This window comes from Syngnathus floridae, chromosome 12 (genome assembly GCF_059516105.1).
Source record: "Syngnathus floridae isolate MCC-2025c chromosome 12, RoL_Sflo_1.0, whole genome shotgun sequence".
Lineage (NCBI taxonomy): Eukaryota > Metazoa > Chordata > Actinopteri > Syngnathiformes > Syngnathidae > Syngnathus > Syngnathus floridae.
In genome coordinates this window covers 8,202,718-8,222,500 of record NC_142424.1, presented here as the reverse complement: position 1 = coordinate 8,222,500, position 19,783 = coordinate 8,202,718, and the positions used below count along the sequence as shown (strand labels likewise).

Sequence of the window (19,783 nt, the reverse complement as noted above, 5' to 3'; positions counted from 1 at the left end):
TGCTAACCAGTGTGCCCCACTGTGTTGACCCCCCCACCACCACCACTCTTACTCATTTTGAGAAATAATAATAATAGACAAACAAAATTTTGTTTGCAAGTTATGTAAGTATTATCAACAACACTATGTCTATGTTTTTATGTGTAGACCTTGCAAACTACGTTCCCAAGCACTCGATAGACTTCAGCACCTGGCAAGAATACAAGCAAGAGGACAGTGTTAATAAGGAGGAGTCTTCTTCACACCAAACACAAACAACAGAGGAGGTCATGGTGAGAGCTCAGCACCATTTTTTTTTTCGTCAACCCATTGTGTGTGTTCTGTAGTTTGACGTTTGATGCCCCAAGGAGCAATGAGGTTAAATTAAAGAGCATATACAAATGTCATTGGGAAGGTAAGAAATTACTCAAAAATTAGGTTTGTTCAACCAGGTGCAGGATTTGAAGACTTTTTTTTTTTTTTTGTCAGTACAATTTATATAGGAAGGTTCATGTCTAAAATGCAAAGCATTTTCAAGTTATTTTCAACTGATCTCAATACAGTTTAACGGATGTTATGTCTGGAAGTAGCGGTATTTGGAAAACATTTGTATTTATTCATTCATTTATTCACTTATTGCCTTTCTCCGCCACATCAATGGACTCCAATCAAAATGTGATAGAAGTGTACAGTGAAACCTTGACCCCCAAACTGAATTTGTTCAGTGATCGAGTTTGTAGGTCAATAGGTTAGTCTGTAGTATAAGTGATATTTTTTCCCCTATTAGAATGAATTTAAAATTAGTGTTTAAGTGCTTCACCTTCAAAGACGTGATCATTCGCTATAAGAGTAGGTGCTCGGGAGGCGGGGGAGAATCCATTTAAGTAAGCTTAATTTCTACATTTGCCACACCCTCTTCTGACTACCCTCGCTGCTTTTTGCAATAGCCTTCTTAGAAGACATGATTGACTACAAAAACCGGATGAACTTGTCAATATGCCAACACACCGAGACAAACACAGAATGTGGCTGAGCTAAGTGTAGAGACAAAAAGGAAATGCGGTAAATGAGACCTGACGCGCTCTGACAATCTGGAGTCTTTGGTTTGTATCTGGAAAAGTTCGTAAGTTGAAGGGACGTTCGTAAGTGGTGGTTTCACTGTATACGTTCAGGTTAAATTTACACATTGTTTACTCCATTTGAGAATTATTTTATGTGCTGTACCTCTTCATTTGTAGGACCACAAAATCGTTTGGATTTAGGAACATAGAGCAATTATCAGATTCCGGAACCTAACTTCAACTGAATTTCGTAATTTGAATGAATGAATTTGAGTGAATTTCGCTCTTGCGTTGCTATCACTAACCTATGCTTTTGTAGTATTAAGGCATAAATACTGTAGATACTTGTAAGAAAAATGCTTAAATGTTAAACTTACAAATGTTTTATCTGGAGCAGAGGTGCAACAATGAATCGACAAATCATCAAGAATAAAAAAATTCTGATTTTCACAGTCCTCAATAAAAGCTGATTCTTTTTGTGTTGAATTAAAAGAAGACATTTAACTTTGGAAAACGATGATCGACATTTTTGCCTATTTTATGACGTTTACGGAACAAACCGGTAACTGAATCACAATGTTAATGCAGTTTTTGCACTTTCTATTTGAAAATATGACAGTGATGCTAATCAAAACATATTTTTAAATCCAATTATTCGATTAGGTCTTATAACTATTGTTAGCTGCAACGCTAATCTGTATGAAAACCTGCTTGTTGTGAAATTTGTCTCGTGAAAGTGAATATATATATCTTTTTTTTTTTTTGCATCCTCAGCTAACACCAGCAGATAGTTCGTCCCTGTCAGACTACAGTAGCGAGCCAGCTCTCTACTTCTGATCACTTGGTCTAATCAGCACAAAAGTAGCACCTGATCCACTGGACCAATGGGACCGACACCGAACGCCAGCGAGGACTGCCATACCTGGACCTGAACCACTCCTAACTTTGCCGGGCTTAAGCACACATTCCCTGAGGCCTTCAGGGAACAGAAGCCACGGTACCAAATCATCCAAGTCGGACACTCCGTCGTATTCGTTTTGGTTGACAAACCTAAAAAGCAGCTGGACTGTCTTTTTCCAAAAAGATCCTGGACAGTTGATCTGTCAAAACATCCCGACTAAACTAAATAGTTTATCAGCATCTGGATAGATGTCTCTTTCTTCAATCCGTTCCATGATTTTCTTTTATCCTACGATAGTTTACACTTGCATCTGGGCGATGCGGGCTTTTAGTCCGAACTTCCAATAAGAGCAAAAAGCTGCCAATACCCATGTGGAAGTGACGCCACAGTGACAGTGTTACACAGCTCCGTAAATTTAAGTTAGCGTTTTCTTGCTTGGAGTAAAACGATGCAAAATAAAAATCTGAAAAGTGCCACATAATTTTTTTTTTTTTTTTTACGTGCATGATTTGTTTCAGTTGAACCAACGGCTTAGGTTGTTCCGCTTACTGTAAGGCTTCCTATTGCCTTTTTTTTAAATTTTTTTTTGCTTTTTGTATCTTATGGCAAACCGTATTGAAGCTGCTGGACGGTTGGTAGAATAGCAGGCAAACTTTAACGCAGTTCTTCATAATGAGGAGGCCAAGTATGAACTACATCAACACGTACCCTGGAGGAAGTTTTTCTTTATTTGTAGCAACTCTCATTTTTTGATAAATGCTTGAAAAAGTGCCCTTTTGCCAAAAAATGTCTGTATTGCTGGTGTGTGATGTAAAGTATATCACCCGTCCGAATGTCTCTGCATCCTCCTCCTGAGCTTCTTGTGTATTTATTGCTTCTCAATGTTAAAGTTTGCATGTCTTGGACCTGCTTATGCATCATTTTGTATCATGTTTTCCGTGTAAATGTAGAGGGCGAGTTCACTAATCAGCTGACACCAGACATCATCTACTTTTACATTCCTTTCAGGAGAAAGCTGGTCCACTAAAAATAAACAAAGGTGATGTTTTGGTCACATGTGAAGTTTTAATTAAGACATGTTTGGGGTTTTTTACTGACAGAAATGCACCGCGTTTTTTTTTTTTTTTTTGAAACTCATAATGCCAAGTGATTAAAGTGTTGCTGTAATTGCTTCCGTCTTTCTTTCCATGCAACCTTGGCCAGTATTGTTGTACAGATTTATTGTGACACCAGATTATTATGATTAACTTTTATTTTCTGCTCGTCATCATCCTATGACCTTTTTCAATGATGTTGTGAGACTCTGTGGTAGTCCGATGACTTGTAATTGCCGATATGCAGTCTTGGATGCGAGATTTTTTTTTTTTTTTGCATTGTCGTGCTTTTCGCATTATTTTGCACCTCATGTGAAGGAATAGCCAGTGACAGACTACATGCACTTAAAATGAGTTTTCTTTTCTCTTGTTTGTTCAACACTCAATTGTATTATGATTAGCATAATCATTATTATTATGTCCCACACAGTACCTTGACTCAACAAAACATACCAAATTTTACAGACTGGAATGCAGAAGGTCATGCTTTTTTACATTCCAGTTTACGCGGCTGAATGTATTTTTATCTTCTATTTTGAGTGAACGGATTTATTCAGTCTTTGTTTTCCAGCGCATTCAGCATTGAAAGTACAGTATATATAAAAAAATGTGCTATTAGTCCAATAAGTAAGGAATAGTTTAAACACTCAACTTAATGGTCAAAATGTCTTAGCAAATGTGGGGACACTTTGTGTAGTTAAGACATGAAAAAAAAAAAATTAAAAACACTACCTGTGGAGCAACCCAGTTCACCGTTGCCTTCAGAAAAAGACACATGAAGTTCTTTGTGGGGATATTTCTTCTTGTCTTCGATCTGTGACCCAAAGGACCAAAGTAGAGTTCCCAGCAGTTTGATACCAGCAATAACTTAAAAAATGGCAATTATCAAGACAAACAGAAACTACGACTTGTAAAGTGTACCGTACGCAAAACCAGCAACGTTTTCCGGGCTTCTTTTTCACTCCCTCTTAAAAACTAATCCAATTGTGGTAAAACACTCCATTTTCTCCACTTTAAATTTGTTTGTCTTAAAGTCTGCATTGTCTAGGTTGTGTAAAATTATTGATGATTTGAACAAAAGTGATGTCACATTTGTACAGATGTACAATAAATAAATACAAAAATGGAACAAATGCAAATCTCCTGTGTGTATGTTTGAAATAATTTGCAAAGTGTGAAAGTGTCATCCAATTATTAAAAATCCACAATGGGAACTAGAATGACTTTAAAGTGTCAAAAGTAATCAGTCAGATGAATGATGGCATCCAGTACCATAACTTCAAATAACTTGCCTAAAGCTCAGTTTTGTCAGATGCTGTCAGATTTAACAATATGTCACTTTAATTTCAATTATTGTCAATTATTTTGGTTGCAGTTTTGTAATAGTATAATACTGAGTTTTCTAATATTTCAACTCATTTTCAAAAAGAAGCAAAGTATTTCTCACTGCAGTAGCACAGGAAGAAGAAAAAAAAAAGAATTGCAACAACAAAACATCCATTTTCCCTTCCACTTGTCCACACAAGGTATTGCCGGCATGCTGAAGCCAAGTGGACGTGTTAACCAGTGTGCCACTGTGCCACCACAACAATGAACAGATTTTTTAAATAAAAGTCTCTCTGATTTTGTCAAAGAAACCTGATCATGATTGAATAAAATCAATAAAAGAAATAGAAAATAAATAGAATGTTGAGCATCTATGGGATCTCATGACATTGTTGCAAATAGCGCTTTTATTGTCCATCACATTCAGAGTGCTGTGTGCATAGCTTCAAAAGAAACAATCGCAACATACCTGTTTTACAAAAAATACAATATGACCATTTCTTTTGAAGTTCAGTCTTTTAAAATCCACTTCCTCTGCATTAGTGTTCTTTCTTGCGAGGCTCTGACGCTTTCCCAAGGTTTCCGGCTTCATGCTTCAGGACACTCAACAGAGATTGAGAGCTCTCTAAGATCTTTTGGGAGAAGAGCAGCAAATTACATGAAATATACAGTAGATCAAATTCTACTTGAATAATAGTGGCAGTGGCGTGTTAGTTGATTTTGCCTAATTAGTGAGGGCAATTGAGAGGTGGACAGCATGTACAGGGTAGGCCTGACACTTACCTTGGTGTACGCAGCCTCAGTCTCTGCAATGGTCCGGTCGAAAGTGGCACGTGCAGCCATTCTTTGTGCGAGGCTTTCATTGACCTTACTCAGCTTACCAGAGAAGACACGGATGTCGTGTTGCAGTCGTTCCTTCTCCTCTTCCTCCAGCTTGATCTGACGGTTCAACTCTTCCCGCTTGGAGCAGAGGTCCTCAATACCTGAAGGGTGGAAGAAAACATTAGCTCTACTGCACCTGGGTGCCCTTCTGCTGATTTTATTTAACCTGTACGATGCTGGGGGAGGCATTGTGAAAAATTAGTGAGCACAAAAGAAATTCAAAACAGGTTGTTTTGTAAAAGTTTTTTTTATTGCTTTGCACACTCCCTAACTAACTGAAAATAACCGCAGCATATGAAAAAGTGTCAAATAATTTTGGGGGATGAAATGGTGTTAAATGATTAAATAACTGTCTCACAGCCCAAAGTTCTAGGTTTGAATCTGTTGTGTGACTGACTAGACCTCTGATTAATGACAAGGGGGGAAACTTACAACACATCACCACACAAAGATTTCACAAAAAGATCAGTTAGATTTTTTTTTTTTTAACTCAACTGCTCCCTTAATTATATCCAACCGGAAGACGTGTCCCTTTCAAAAGTGAAAAGCTTAAAGGGCTAAGGTTTTGGACGTGCAAATGTTCCACTTTACCTATTACTCGACTGACACCCAAATTTAATTTACACAAAGTTTAGTGTGAAAACCGAGCATTGCTGTCTCTAAAGACATCTACTTCAAAAAGCAGTAAGAGACGCTGCTGAGAGAACAGAGTCTGATCACTTACAATTGACGAGCTCATTATTGTAATTCTGCAAAGCGGCAGCTTGTTGGCTCATGGCGGAGCTCCTCTCTCACATCGCTTCAACCGCGTGTAAACAAAACATGGGTCATGCATGCCATTTCGTTACGATGACGTAATTAATATAGCTCTTTTTGATGTCACGTTTCAAAAATTACGCAAAGGGCGGCTTGTTGAGCGGGTATGATCTTACAGACTCAGCGACTGTAAATATTCCGACACAAAAGGAGCTGTATGGAAAAAGTCACCCCCAACAAAGGTATTTATTTAACAGTATGATCATTATACAAAACTTTCCGATAAAGGGGGCACGGTGGTGCACTGATCAGGATGGAGGGAGGGAGGGAGGGACTTGGTCATTTTAAATGAGCTAGTTGATGCCAAAGTTGCTCCTTGACATCACGTGATGCTATTGTGCAATTACAAAATCACCGTTATTCAATAATTTTCACACAGCACCATTACAATCACATGGTTGTAGAAATTCATGTTAAAAATTTGTTGAAAACTTTTAGCAAGACTAGCCTGAATTGTATCTTTTGTGAGTTACTACATGAGTAACTCACAAATGTACATATGTACTCACATATGTCGCAGCATTTGAGGCCTAATAAAAAAATAATAACTCACAATACACTTTTGTAGCTATTGTTAGACTGGCGGTGTTTCGAATGTGACAGAAAAAAACATCTTGGGTTCTCGAGGTATGCATGTGCTTCAACATTTGAGTTATGGTCTTCAGAACAAAAAAAAATAATAATGGTGCAATAAGGGAGATATATTACCTAATTTAGACAAAATGATTTAGTATCAGAACAGAAAAATGATTTGCAAGATTATTTAAAAGAAGTCATCAAAATCTTGACATGAATCTTACTGCAGTGATTTCCTTGAAAAAAATCATTAGTGAACATAACATTTTGGACTGTGTGAAAACTTTGGAGTATCACCTTACTCACCATAAAACTCACTTTTGAGGCTTTTGCGTAGACCTTGGCGTGAGATGCTACACATTTTATTGTTTTAACTGGTTTATGTTTAATTGTTTTATGTTTGTTCAGGAATGGCTGTTTGTAAATTTTAATGGAAAGTTGAGCTGAGAAAAAAATCAAACCTGAACCCTTTTTGCAAAAAGTGAATGCCGCAGTACCTTTTTTGCCGCAACCCATGATGACAAAAGAAACACGTGATACGTCCAGGAATAAATCAGATGCATGGTACAGTAGAATTTGATATTTATTGGTACCAAAACTAAAATAAATCCAAAATGCTGAAACGGTTCCTTGTGCAGTCTTTTATGAACCACTCTGCAAATCATTGCTCTTTTCGCCGTTGCTCTGAAATTTTACTGAAGTTTCCTGCCTGCTGCTTTAGGACACTCAGTAAAGACTGCGAACTCTCCAAGATCTGTGGGAAGAAATCAGACAGTTACATGAAACAATAACAAGATCAAAGCCGGTGTTTGTTTTTTTGTTCTTGGCTTGATAGGTTGCCATAATTACTGCAGTTGAAGAGCTCAACATCAGCTGTCTGCAACTATTTGGCTGATGAACTAAACAACTCAAAAATATTAACAAAAGCAGCAATTATGTGGCATAGTGTGAAAGAACAGTCAAGAAATAAACGTTTGGGTTTCACGGTAATTATGACAAACACCTTAGTGTATGCAGCCTCAGTCTCTGCGATGGTGCGGTCTATGGTGTTGTGTGCAGCCGTTTTTTGTGCCAGGCTTTCATTAACTCTGCTCAGCTTCTCCGAGAGGCTGCTAATCTCATGCTGGAGTCGTTCCTTTTCGTCTTCCTCCAACTTGATCTGAAGGCTCAACTCTTCCCGTTTGGAGCACAGGTCATCAAAACCTGTGAAGGACAAACAAGAGAAAAAAAAGTATTGTGTTTGGACAGCCTAGAAGAAAGCTTCAATGGAAATGCAACTTTTTTTCTTCTGGTAGAAGCCAAATTAAATTCTGGATTTGAATAATCAAATGTAACTTTATAGCTATTTGAACAGCACAGTAAATTTCAAACCTACATGATACATGCACCTAAAGAGGTCTCACGTTAGATCTTATATCTACTATTGAACATACATTAATACCAAGTGTAAAATTCGGAAGACCAAACCTCTTCAGATTAAATTTAAGCACTACTGTCAAATAAAACAGATTGTGATACAAACTAATGCATTCTAGGATTGGTAATATTGGTTGGTTTTATTGTGTAGAATAAAGGTGGACTGTCAAAGTGGCACTAAACTTTTTTGTATGCAGCCCTTGGATGGAAAAAGTCAACGCTGCTTTGGAGCTTTTGGGTTTCATAGAGGTCACGTTGACATGTTCACAGTTCATGTGAATCAACTTGTTCATGTGTATGCGTTTGAGTATCATCTTTAGTGATGGGTCCGGCAACACTGATGCGTCGGCGCATGTGTCGAGCTCATGGAGCGAAGTCCGTGTCGGTGCGTGTATCGCATATCGAAAGTCACGTGACCGAAACAGCAGCAGTATCGCCTGTTTAGGAAGCACGCCAAAGCTCTGTTAAAGGAAGCAGGTCAGGATGGATCTGCCAAAACAATATCTGATCTTTTGCGGTTTATCAATAATTATGGAGCAGCCCCAAGTAAGATACTGGGACAATCAAAAGACCCATTGCACCGCACTCCAGCCTCATCTGTGCCGTGTGAGCGGGTGATTTCAACGGCTGGAGAAACTGTGTCCAAAAAGCGCAACAGGCTAAATTTCAAAACATTGGAAAAACGTATTGTTTTAAATTAAAATTTGTAATAATAAAAAAAAACATCCCAGTGCACAAGCATCCTCTTTCACAACACGTTCTTAGATTTTCATGTTATGATACATGTTCACATTATTGATTGACTAACAAAAAACGAAAATACGTTTTAAATTTAAATGAATGTGTGAAAGAATACAATATAAAATATAATTACTTAATTAATTTATATATTAGGTCATCAAATCAGTGACAGTTGAGTCTGTCAACTCGGTTGCCTGTAGTATTTTTAGGGTCCAATAGATGTCAGCACTCAGTGACACAGCTTCACGACGCCTCATCGACCCATGACTAAAATAGTTACGGACAAGGTCCCAGGAAATATGGGCAACCTGATGGGCATGCATGGCAGCCAGGAGGAACCTTCATCATGATTGACTAATCAATAAACCACTTACACTTGACGAGTTCATTGTTGTAGGTCTGCAAAGCAGCAGCTTGTTGGGCCATGTTAAAGTCAGCTGACAACCGTTGTTAACAAGGTTCTCGGAAACTTGTAAACTTCGAAATCGATGCTGGGTTCCGTCCAACCTATGATTGTTTTTCACGTAACACCGGCAACGAGCTAAATACATAACTTTGTAAAATTGAAACGAATTTCGTAAAGGGCTTCCTCAGCCAACATTTGTATTATGCGGGACTCGTCTTCAAACAGGATGAAGAGCGAGTGCTCTTCTTCTTCATGTTTTAATGGCGGTTGAAAACTGCGTTAGTGCATTTCCGCCACCCATTGGCTTGGAATGGTAACGACTTGTGCACGATGCCGTTTGCGTATTTACTTTAAGAAAGTGGTTCGTAACCTTGTTGGAGGTACCGAACCCCACCAGCTTCATATGCGTATTCACCGAACTCCTCTATAGTAAAAATGATTCTTCTTATTATTATTTTCAAATTCAAGACAGATTTTTTTTACTGGTGCACAAAATGAGCCGTGCATGAATTAAGAACAAAACCAACACAATGCAAAATCAGTGTGACTTTAGCGTCATCACAAATTTACATAACGTACAGGTGTGTTCGGACCCCCGCTGTGGAGGCTCTGCCGAACCCCTGATACCGACCCACCGAACCCCTAGGGTACGACTGAACCCAGGTTAAAAAACACTGCTTTAAGGGGACAATGAATATAAAAAATGAATCTGTTTGTGAACATTTTTTACAAAAAGTTTTGTCTTTCATTTCATTCGTTTCATTTATTATTTTTTTTTCCCCCATTCGAGGTGTCCACACTTCTCCCATTCACGCACTCACGCACACACGCGCGCGCGCACACACGCATACCATTTGACATGTGCCACGTAAAAGTGAGCCGGACTATCATTTAGGACCTAAATGATAGTCCGGCTAAATTTTAGGTGCGCTCATGAATGAGTGTATGTCATCACTGACAAAGAACATTGTGGCAGGTGGAATCACATTGAGTAAAATTCAAATTGATGAAGATTCAGGACAGCAAAGAGATGGTGCTGGCTCCACAGTGGCCATTGAATGACCTTGAAAGAAACCAAGCTGGCCTTAGCATTACTGTGCTGGAAACAAGTGAGGAGGCAGAGAAAAGAAAACGCAACCTTACTCACAGACCCACAGCTACATATTAAGCAAACGTTTGTCCCCAAATAGATACATGTTGCTCTTTGTCGGGTTTGTGCCCAGTGTAGCTCGACTGCAGCATATGTGTGTGTGTGCGTGTGTGTGTGCGCGCGTGTGCGTGCGTGTGTGCATGTGCGTGTGTGTGCACGTGTGTGTGCGTGCGTGTATGTGTGAGAGAGTTAGGCTTTGTTTGTGAGTGTGTGTGTTAGGTTTCGGTTTCTTTTCTCTGCCACCTCTAATCTTGGAGCCTGAATTTGTTACAGACATATTTTCGACAAGATGCTGCTGGTACCAAATGTATCCAGCACAGTGATCCTCTTGGTTTCACTCAAGGCCATTCAAAGGTGCCGCGCCGCCGAAGGGCCGCCACGGTCTCCTAAGCTATCCTGAATTGTCATCAATTAGAATATCACTCTCTGTGATTGCACAATTGTCTTTGTCAGTGATGACATACACTCACTCACTTATTCACGAGAGCACCTACACTTTATGCACAATTATTAGGAAGTTGTATTTTTCAGGATTAATCTTATGACTACAGTGACCGCAGTCAATCCAAAATGTTAATAAACTTCAGTCTGATTATCTCATAAAGTAAAACAGAGGTTTTGGCTTTCTAAGAAGAAAATCTGTGTGTGCACAATTATTGGGGAATTATTAGTGTACAGAAGTATTATGCAACTAAATGAAAAACAAAAATGTTCACACATCATTTGTTTATTGTCATCTGTTTAAGTGAGAATAATAATCAAACAACTCAAAACATTTCTGACAATTCCCCCCCCATAAAATCAGTGACCAATACAGGCACCCTTCTTTTCAATAACCATAAGCCTTTCATTCATGGAGTCTGTCAGTTTCTTGATCTGCTGACAATCAACTTTCTGTGTTGCAACAACCGCAGCCTCCCAGACACTATTCAGAGAGGTGTACTGTCTTCCCCCACTGTAAATCTCCCGTTGGAAAAGGGCCCACAAGTTCTCAATAGGTTTTAGGTCTGGTGAGGAAGGGGTCCCATGTCATCATTCTTTCATCTCTAAGGCCTTCATTGGCTAGCCGTGCAGTGGAGTACTTCGATGCATGCGCTGGAGCATTGTCCTGCATAAAAATCATGGTCTTCTTGAAAGATGCTGACTTTTCCCTGTACCACTGCATGAAGAAAGTATCTTCTGAAAACTGGCAGTAGGTTTGGGAGTTGAGTTTGTGTCCATCTTCGACCCGAAAAGGTCCCGCTAGCGGCTAGCCCATACCAGGACTCCACCTTGCTGGCGTCTGAGTCAAAACGGAGCTCTGTGCCCAACGCTGATCCAGCCGCAGGACCATCCATCTGGTCCGTCAAGAGTCACTCTCATCTCATCAGTTCATCTTAAACTCTGTCTTAAGATATTTCTTGGCCCAGTTTTGACGTTTCAATTTGTGCCTCTTGTTTAGTGGTGGTCGGGTTTCATCTTTTCTTACCTTGGCCATGTCTTTGAGCACAGAACACCTTGTACTTCTTGACACTCCAGGTAGGTTGTAGTTCTGAACTATGACAACACTAGAGGATAACGGGTTCATAGTGGCTTCACCTTTGATTCCTCTCGAATGTCTTGCAATTAATTGACGTCTTTTCTTCTCAACACGTTTCTTGCAACCCTGCTGACTATATGCAACAAAAAGGGAGACAATCCCCTTGGTAAAACTGTCTAGGACCGCCAGTGCCTTTTAAGAAGACATTCCTTCTGTGGAATAGACCTGCTTGCCAGCATTTGGCTCCCTAGCCCAAAATGTGACATGTCACCCTGCTCATTGCTGCTCGGACACAATTGATCAGAAATTGTCAGCTGATTTAGTGACCCAAAGTGTGTGCTCTTTCTGTCAGCCAACGTTGTCATGAGCTGAATCCACTTTGACCGATGTCGAGTAAAAATTACTTTTACGCATTACTTGGCTTCAGCTTGAGACGTAGGTTTAAGTGACCATGCACAGAGGTTGTCCCTCTTTTTGCTTGCTTCCCCTGTTCCTCATCCCGAATAAAAGTGGTGTCAAAAGTTTGGGCGAAGGTGGCCAAAATAATATCGCGTTACCGCAGCCAAAGACGTGCACACGTAAAGAGTGTGTCCGCGGTAACGCGCTCTTCCTAAGGCGCGTGAGTCACGTGGGTGGGGGCCGAGCAGCAGGAGCAGGAGCAGCAGCAGCAGCAGCAGCAGCACCGGAGCAAGCGCCCGTTCGGCGGCCGTTACCTGTTTTGAGCGGACCTAGTGTGTGCACCACATCGTGATATCTGCGTTCAATAGCCTCTCTGGTGGCCTTCCGTCACCATGATGGCCCCGCTGGCCGTGCGCCTGGCGCTGGTCCACCTGGTTTGCGTCGTATGGCTGATGTACAGCGGCGCAGCCGGTGAGTACTTTGAAGAAAATGTCCAACTTGCGAATGTTGTACTCTTACTATAACTTTGGAAGGAGGCTTTTGGTTCGGATTGCAGTGCGGATCCGCTGCTGGGTTAAAAACTGGACCGACTCAGAAAGCTGGGTGAATTTACTATGGGATGTTTTGGCATTTTTGGAGTTTTGTATAAAAATGGATCGTTCTGCGCAAAACAGTTCGGTCTGGTTTTGACCTAAATTCGGTCCAATCTTTGACCCAAATTGAGTGGATGTTCTTGACGTCACTTAACTATTTTTCTTATGCACGTAAACCTTGTGGGTCAATGTTTTTTCTTGAGTCATGTGAGTGCAAACTGTCTTTTTATGTTGTACATTTTTAACAAGCTGATTGATTGCGAGACACAATGGGACATTGTATCCAGTGTATACAGAGTATCACTTTCCTTGAAAGGCAGACGCCCTATTTTTCTCCTCACATGCACTGTCGTGAAAATAAGCAAATAGTCAATTTTGTACTTAATAGTAATGAAGATGTCCGTTCTACATTAAAGTCGTACATCATTGTAAGGATAAGTACAAGTGATCAAATCTCTCTTGGTAAAGATCTCCTATTATATCTAATAGGATGTGCAATATTGATCCAACTGAAACGAAAAGAATATCATATGATCCACTTTGATTTTAACCTTGCACTTTTATTTGTCCATCCCTCCAAACAAAACTAACTCTGTCTTGTCACCGTGGGATAGTGGGAAACGTAATTTCGATCTCTTTGTGTGTCTTGACATGCGAAGGAATTGACAATAAAGGAGACTTTGACTTTGACGCGCGTCACATAGGGAGACCACTATTGGCTTTAATATTCGCAACCACACATTGAGTTTGTCTCATTCCAATAAAAAATAAAAGGGAAAAACTTTGAAACGTGTGTGTGTGTGTGTGGGGGGGGGGGGCGTTGAAGAGCAGAAGGACATTGTTCTGTCGCTATGTTACAACAAGAGGCGTGACTTGTCAACACGTCTTCCTTTATTGCAAATGTATCTTTTGGCAGTCGATGAAAAGAAAGAAAAAAAAAGTTTGATGTGGAGTTTTTTAGACCTGTAGCGCCATCGTGTGGGCAGAACCTGAGTTAAAAAAAAAGAAAAACTTCTTTCTCCGAGTTGCAGAACGACAGAATTGGACTGAATCCCCTCCGTTCAGTTCTTGAAATTATTCAGCATATTGAAACTGGTTATCCTCTGAAAAAATGTGCCTTGTTGATATTTTTGTGACTCTTATTCCAGGCTAATAGCCCTAAATTCCCAAGTCCTTTGTAAGTCTTGTCAATTGTGGATTGTCAGTCATGCAGGTGACACAGTTAGGTGGCGTGCATTCTTGCTTGTTTGCTGAATTTCTGGTTTTTACCAAGAGTTGAAAAATGACCATGGCAACTTTGATGGTTCATCAGGTGTAACCCGTCATACGCCATGTGACACAGACCACGGATGGAATTCTCACGGCTCCAAATGCTACAAGAAGATAGACACAACCAACGGTTGGCGGGGAGCTCGTCACGACTGCCTCTGGGAGGGCGGCGACCTGGTCTCCATCACCTCCGAGGAGGAGGAAAAGTTTGTGAAGGAGCAAATGGGCGACAAGCCGTTCTGGATCGGACTCTCCAATCTGGTGAGACGGAAACGCAAGCGGCTGTTGTATGGAGGTAGACTGGGGTCAAACGTTTTGAACTTTGCCTTTAAAATCCATTTGTTTTAGTTCTTACGTTCCCTGAGAGCGCTCTCTCTGTCTGGGCAGTGGTTCCAATTAAGCCTTCCACTTAAGCTGTCCTTTGTGATTCCACGCCCCGCTCAGCGAGCACCTCGCCCCACGCCAGATTTGGGATTACAACTGAAAAAGATTTGAACCTGAATAAAAAAGATCCCAATCTGAAAAAACAAGAGTTGAACCTGAAAATAATGCGAATCTGAATACATGCAACTGGAAAAAAGATCTCAATTCATGAAAATGAATTGCGGTGAAACCTGAAAATAAATACTTTATTCCAAAATATTACCAAGGCGAACTCAAAAACACTTTCACACAAGTGTTTTGTTTTACTACGTTGTTTTGTTTTTCTAGTTTTAAGATCAGCTCGTTTATTTTCAGATTTAAGTTTCCCTTTTTTCAAGTACATACGAGTTTTGTTTTTTCAAGTACAAAACGTTTGACCCCAATCTTCAAGGGATATTTAATATCAAATCCTTTCGATGAAGCATACTGCTGGCGAGCTTTTGGTACGCCATTGACAACGGGATTAGTTTCGGCAGGTCTGCGACAAGGACCATTGTAAGTTATTCGAAGAGGGACAAAAGAGACTGACCTGGTCCGACACCGGTGTGACCCCGACCTACGCTAACTGGACCTCAAACCAAGGCGGAAGGTAAGAAGATCACATCTTTGCATCCTGTGTCAGGTGGGATTCACGTTATCCGAGGACGTGAACGAGGAAAAAAAACCCCACCAAATTGGCCCGTTTGTCTGATGTGTGTCTCGGTTTTTACGCCTTTTCCCAACAGCTCCGACAATGAATCCTGCGCGTACGTCAACCAAGGTGCGCACATACACAGTCAGCCTGGAAAGTGGAGACGTGGCTCGTGCGGATCCTCATTGGCGTACATGTGCGAGCGGTCGCCCGACGGTAAGTCTGCACGTTTGACGTGCTGTTCGAAAGGAGAAAAGTGCAACCACGCCGTCTTTCTGCAGACTGCCCGGACGGATGGCCGTGTTCCTACAAAGACTTGGGTTACACTTACAGTCGAGTGGAGAGTGAGTGGCAGCGACGCTCCTTTTGACACCAGCGCCATCTCGTGGTTTCCTAATTAGTTTCTTTTGGCTTTCAGCTTCCTACTGCGACTCTGGCGAGTTCCTGTACAAGGACTCTTGTTACCATTTTGAGGAGAGGAATGGAACTTGGCAAGCGGCTGAAGATTTCTGCAAGGAAAAGGGAGGTCTCTTGGCCAGCGTGCACTCACAGGTTGACGGACAGTTTTTGGCTGGTGAGCACCAAGGCAAATTGACCATGCCCGCAATCGTCCCGCAGTTTTTCATCACAAGTGTTTGTTCTGCTTTCCTCAAGCTCACCGGAGAAGAGTACTTTATTCTTGGCTGGGACTCAAGAAGAACAATGGCAAATTTGAGTGGCGCGACGGATCATCTACAGTAAGTGACAATGTGTGCAAGGGAGGTCTAAAAAGTTGTCACTTTGCCCCAATGAAGCTGTCATGTTAGAAGGCAAGAGTTAAAAAGTGCCATTTTAGTCGAATAGAGTTGATTGAAATAGAAGGAAAAATCTGACAAGAATGTTCGTCCTGTCAAATAGATTTGACTTTGACTTGTATTGAGTCATGTTACAAGTAAAAAAATGTCTTAGATTTATGAGTGATGACCATTGTAATTTACAAGGAAAAAACAGTGACATGAATTGTAGAAACAAAGTGCAACATTCATTTTACGGGGAGACATTTTTTATTGAAAAGTTCCAATCAGAAAGTTGGAAGGGGGTCGGAACATGGCAACAATTCTTATTGTGAGATAGAGCTTGTGAACATTAATTTGAGAGATTTGAATCAATGAAGTGACTTTGAAGGAAGGTGGTGGGAAGCCATCCGAGCAACTGCAACACCAAACACGCTCGAGTCATGTCCACTGTCGTCCGCAGGATGATGTCCCGTGGCATTCTCATAGTTATCCAGGTGCCTGCACAAAATTGAATACTGCTGGAGAAGTTGCGATCGAAAAATGTAGTGAAGTTCGTCCATCCATCTGTCAAAAAGGTCAGAAAGTCACAACCTCTCATTTGCCCATTGTCTTCTCATTGCTCTCTCATATTTGACCCCTCTCGCCTCCTTGCAGGCAAGGCCAGAGATTCTCTTCCGCCTCTTCCGGCGTCAGCAACAGCATCAGGTGGGTGTCCCAGCCTGCAGCCCGCACGCAGAATTTTGCTTGCCCTTAAGTGACTCGAGTCTCGCTTGCAGGCAAGAGTGCAAATTGCGGCTGGTGGCGGGAGAACCCCGCCAACGAGGTCGAGTGATTAATTGTATTACTGAATAAAGTAACTCGTTACCGGGGAAAGCGTTACGGTTAAAAACAACACACAACACAATACATGCACGTTTTTGCCTTAAACCTCAATCAATATTAAAATACATTTTGATATCGCCACTTGAAAATTCTTCAGCGGTCCTGTTGTGACTACTGATGAAATAAATTGCCTTGTTTATCTCTTGGGACAGTATTCTTTCAGACTAATAGCCCTAAAATGCCCACCTAAGTCTTGTCAGTTGGGGATTGTCCGCTATACAGGTGACTTAATCTGTCAAAAAGTGATATAAAGTTAAAGTCCCAAAAGTCCCAATGATCGTCGTCTCACACACATCTGGGTGTGGTGAAACTTGTCCTCGGCATTTAACCCATCCTCGTGTGATTTTGATCCATCCCCTGGGGGAGAGGGGAGCAGTGAGCAGCAGCGGTGCCGCGCTCGGGAATCATTTGGTGATCTGATAAAGGTGGCAATGCACTTCATGCCTGTTTGCTGGATTTCTGGTTTTCACCAAAGGTTGAAAAATGACAAGGCAACTTGCTGTTTCATCAGGATCGACCGATCATGAGGCAACATGTGACACAGACAACGGATGGAGTCCTCACGGCTCAAACTGTTACAAGAAGATGGAGACCTCCAACGGTTGGCTGGGGGCTCGTCACGACTGCCTCTGGGAGGGCGGCGACCTTGTCTCCATCACTTCAGAGGATGAGGAGAAGTTTGTGAAGGAGCAAATGGGCGACAAGCCGTTCTGGATCGGACTCTCCAATCTGGTGAGGCGAAAGCGCAAGTGGGCTTCCTACTGGTGCTCGAGTGACAACCAGTATTGTTTTTGGCAGGTCTGCGACAAGGACTGGTGTCAGTTTTTTGAAGCGGGAGAAAAGGGGCTGACTTGGTCCGACACCGGCGTAAGCCCGACCTACGCTAGCTGGACCTCAAGCCAAGGCGGAAGGTAGGAGAACACCTCTTTGCGTCCTGTGTCAAGCGAGATGCACGGGGAGATTTTGGAACCCCTTTCCAAACATGTGTAAAGATGTGATGAGGTATAAAAAAGCTTTTGTTTTCTTTTTATCGGGAAAGAGGAAAATAAACTCCAAATTGGCTTGTTCGTCAGATGTGTGACTCGCGACTTTTCCCAACAGCTCCAACAATGAAACCTGCGCGTACGTCAACCAAGGTGTGCACGTAGAGAGTCAGCCTGGAAAGTGGAGACATGGCTCGTGCGGATCCTCATTGGCGTACATGTGCAAACGGTCGCCCGACGGTAAGTCCACACGTCCGTTGCGATGATGACGCTGAAAGGAGAAAAGCTCAACCGTGCCATCTTTTTGCAGACTGCCCGGAGGGATGGCCATGTTCCTACAAAGACTTCGGTCACACCTACAGTCAAGTTGAGAGTTGAGTGGCAGCGACGCTTCTTTCTACACCCAAACTGCATTGTCGTGGTGGTTTTCTAATTAGTTTCTTTTGGCTTTCAGCTTCCTACTGCGACTCTGGCGAGTTCCTGTACAAGGACTCCTGTTACCATTTTGAGGGGAGGAATGGAACTTGGCAAGCGGCTGAAGATTTCTGCAAGGAAAAGGGAGGTCTCTTGGCCAGCGTGCACTCACAGGTTGACGGACAGTTTTTGGCTGGTGAGCACCAAGACAAATTCACCATGCCGGCAATCGTCCTGCAATTTTTCACCACAAGTGCTTGTTCTGCTTTCCTCAAGCTCACCGGCGAATAGGATGGTATTCTTGGCTGGGACTCAAGAAGAACAATGGCAAATTTGAGTGGCGCGACGGATCATCGACAGTAAGTGACAATGGAGGTCTAAAAAGTTGTCACTTTGCCCTAATGAAGCTGTTACGTTAGAAGGATAAAGTTGAAAAGTGTCATTTCAGCAGAACAAAGCTGGTTGAAACTGGAAAAATCGGACAAGAATGGTCTTCCTGTCAAATAGATTTGACTTTGACTTGTATTGAGTCATGTTACAAGTGAAAAAATGACCATTGTAATTTACAAGGAAAAAAATATGACATGATTTGTAGAATTAAAGTGCACCGTTCATTTTACGGGGAAACATTTTTTAGTTCCAATCAGAAAGTTGGAAGGGGGTTGTAACATCGCAACAATTCTTATTGTGAGATAGAGCTTGTGAACATGAAGTTGAGCGATTTGAATCAATGAAGTGACTTTGAAGGAATGTGGTGGGAAGCCATCCGAGCAACTGCAACACCAAAAACGCTCGAGTCATGTCCACTGTCGTCCGCAGGCTGATGTCCCGTGGCATCGTGATAAATATGTAGGTGCCTGCACAAAATTGGATCGTGCTGGAGAAGTTCAGATCGACAGTTGTACTAGTGCCACTCGTCCATCCATCTGTCAAAAAGGTCAGAAAGTCACAACCTCTCATTTGCCCTTTGTCTTCTCATTGCTCTCTCATATTTGACCCCTCTCACATCCTTGCAGGCAAGGCCAGAGCTTCTCTTCCGCCTCTTCCGGCGTCAGCATCAGGTGGGCGTCCTAACCTGCAGCCCGCACGCAGAATCTTGTTTGCCCTCGAGTGACTCGAGTCTGATTTGCAGGCAAGAGTGCAAAGTGCGGCTTGTGGCGGGAGAACCCCGCCAACGACTTCTGCTACCTGATCCACGACACGGCCAACTTGACCTGGAAGGAGGCGCGAGACGAGTGCGCCCGCCGCAGAGGCAACCTGCTCGCCATCACCGATTTACAGGACCACAACTTCATACACGGTAGGTCGTCCTCGGTCTGCTTCGCTTTTTGGCGCAGCTGAAGTACTTAATGAAAGAATCCATCGAGAGACCACCGACTCACGTCAACATTTTGCCGAGTTTCTGTTATTCCAAAGGATAGACCAAAAATAAGCTTGTGACCCCCGCCAACAAGGACCCAACCCAGACATCACCATCACTTCATTTTAGTTAAGCGTTTTGGACTCGCATCTGTAAGATGCTTCAACCTTGTGTTCTCTATTTACC

The 19,783-nt window shown here is 42.0% G+C and overlaps 4 protein-coding genes across 8 annotated transcripts in view; 2 read left to right on the top strand and 2 right to left on the bottom strand.

The window, feature by feature from the left end:
- The window catches only part of tprn (taperin), a 37,559-nt gene extending 33,391 nt beyond the window's left edge, over positions 1–4,168 (top strand). Inside the window, exons 3-4 of the mRNA XM_088392413.1 lie at positions 148–272; positions 1,815–4,168. Coding sequence (XP_088248539.1) covers positions 148–272; positions 1,815–1,877 — 188 coding nt within the window. The 3' untranslated portion in view covers positions 1,878–4,168. The remainder of the gene's footprint in view (positions 1–147; positions 273–1,814) is intronic.
- A 582-nt stretch (positions 4,169–4,750) lies between these two features.
- On the bottom strand, positions 4,751–6,291 carry LOC148389933 (microtubule nucleation factor SSNA1-like). Its single transcript, XM_088392419.1, has 3 exons — positions 5,968–6,291; positions 5,145–5,344; positions 4,751–4,993 (listed from the first exon to the last, which is right to left on the bottom strand). The coding sequence occupies exons 1-3, from the start codon at positions 6,017–6,019 to the stop codon at positions 4,901–4,903; spliced, it is 345 nt and encodes a 114-aa protein (XP_088248545.1). The 5' UTR covers positions 6,020–6,291; the 3' UTR covers positions 4,751–4,900.
- The window catches only part of LOC148389931 (uncharacterized), a 33,086-nt gene continuing 19,481 nt past the window's right edge, over positions 6,179–19,783 (top strand). For 2 of the 5 annotated variants that reach the window (XM_088392408.1, XM_088392405.1), the window contains exons 1-18: positions 12,483–12,737; positions 14,172–14,389; positions 15,019–15,140; positions 15,277–15,398; positions 15,464–15,526; positions 15,601–15,756; positions 15,837–15,919; positions 16,419–16,533; positions 16,613–16,663; positions 17,352–17,572; positions 17,639–17,751; positions 17,942–18,063; positions 18,134–18,196; positions 18,278–18,433; positions 18,514–18,596; positions 19,057–19,174; positions 19,254–19,298; positions 19,370–19,537. In XM_088392408.1, the coding sequence (XP_088248534.1) occupies positions 12,659–12,737; positions 14,172–14,389; positions 15,019–15,140; positions 15,277–15,398; positions 15,464–15,526; positions 15,601–15,756; positions 15,837–15,919; positions 16,419–16,533; positions 16,613–16,663; positions 17,352–17,572; positions 17,639–17,751; positions 17,942–18,063; positions 18,134–18,196; positions 18,278–18,433; positions 18,514–18,596; positions 19,057–19,174; positions 19,254–19,298; positions 19,370–19,537 (2,098 nt within the window). In that variant the 5' untranslated portion in view covers positions 12,483–12,658. Of the gene's footprint in view, positions 6,242–12,482; positions 12,738–13,921; positions 14,081–14,171; positions 14,390–15,018; positions 15,141–15,276; positions 15,399–15,463; positions 15,527–15,600; positions 15,757–15,836; positions 15,920–16,418; positions 16,534–16,612; positions 16,664–17,351; positions 17,573–17,638; positions 17,752–17,941; positions 18,064–18,133; positions 18,197–18,277; positions 18,434–18,513; positions 18,597–19,056; positions 19,175–19,253; positions 19,299–19,369; positions 19,538–19,783 lie in introns of those variants that run through there. The other 3 variants (XM_088392407.1, XM_088392406.1, XM_088392410.1) reach the window with 3 other exon arrangements.
- LOC148389932 (microtubule nucleation factor SSNA1-like) lies at positions 7,201–9,457 on the bottom strand. Its single transcript, XM_088392417.1, has 3 exons — positions 9,167–9,457; positions 7,639–7,838; positions 7,201–7,389 (listed from the first exon to the last, which is right to left on the bottom strand). The coding sequence occupies exons 1-3, from the start codon at positions 9,216–9,218 to the stop codon at positions 7,297–7,299; spliced, it is 345 nt and encodes a 114-aa protein (XP_088248543.1). The 5' UTR covers positions 9,219–9,457; the 3' UTR covers positions 7,201–7,296.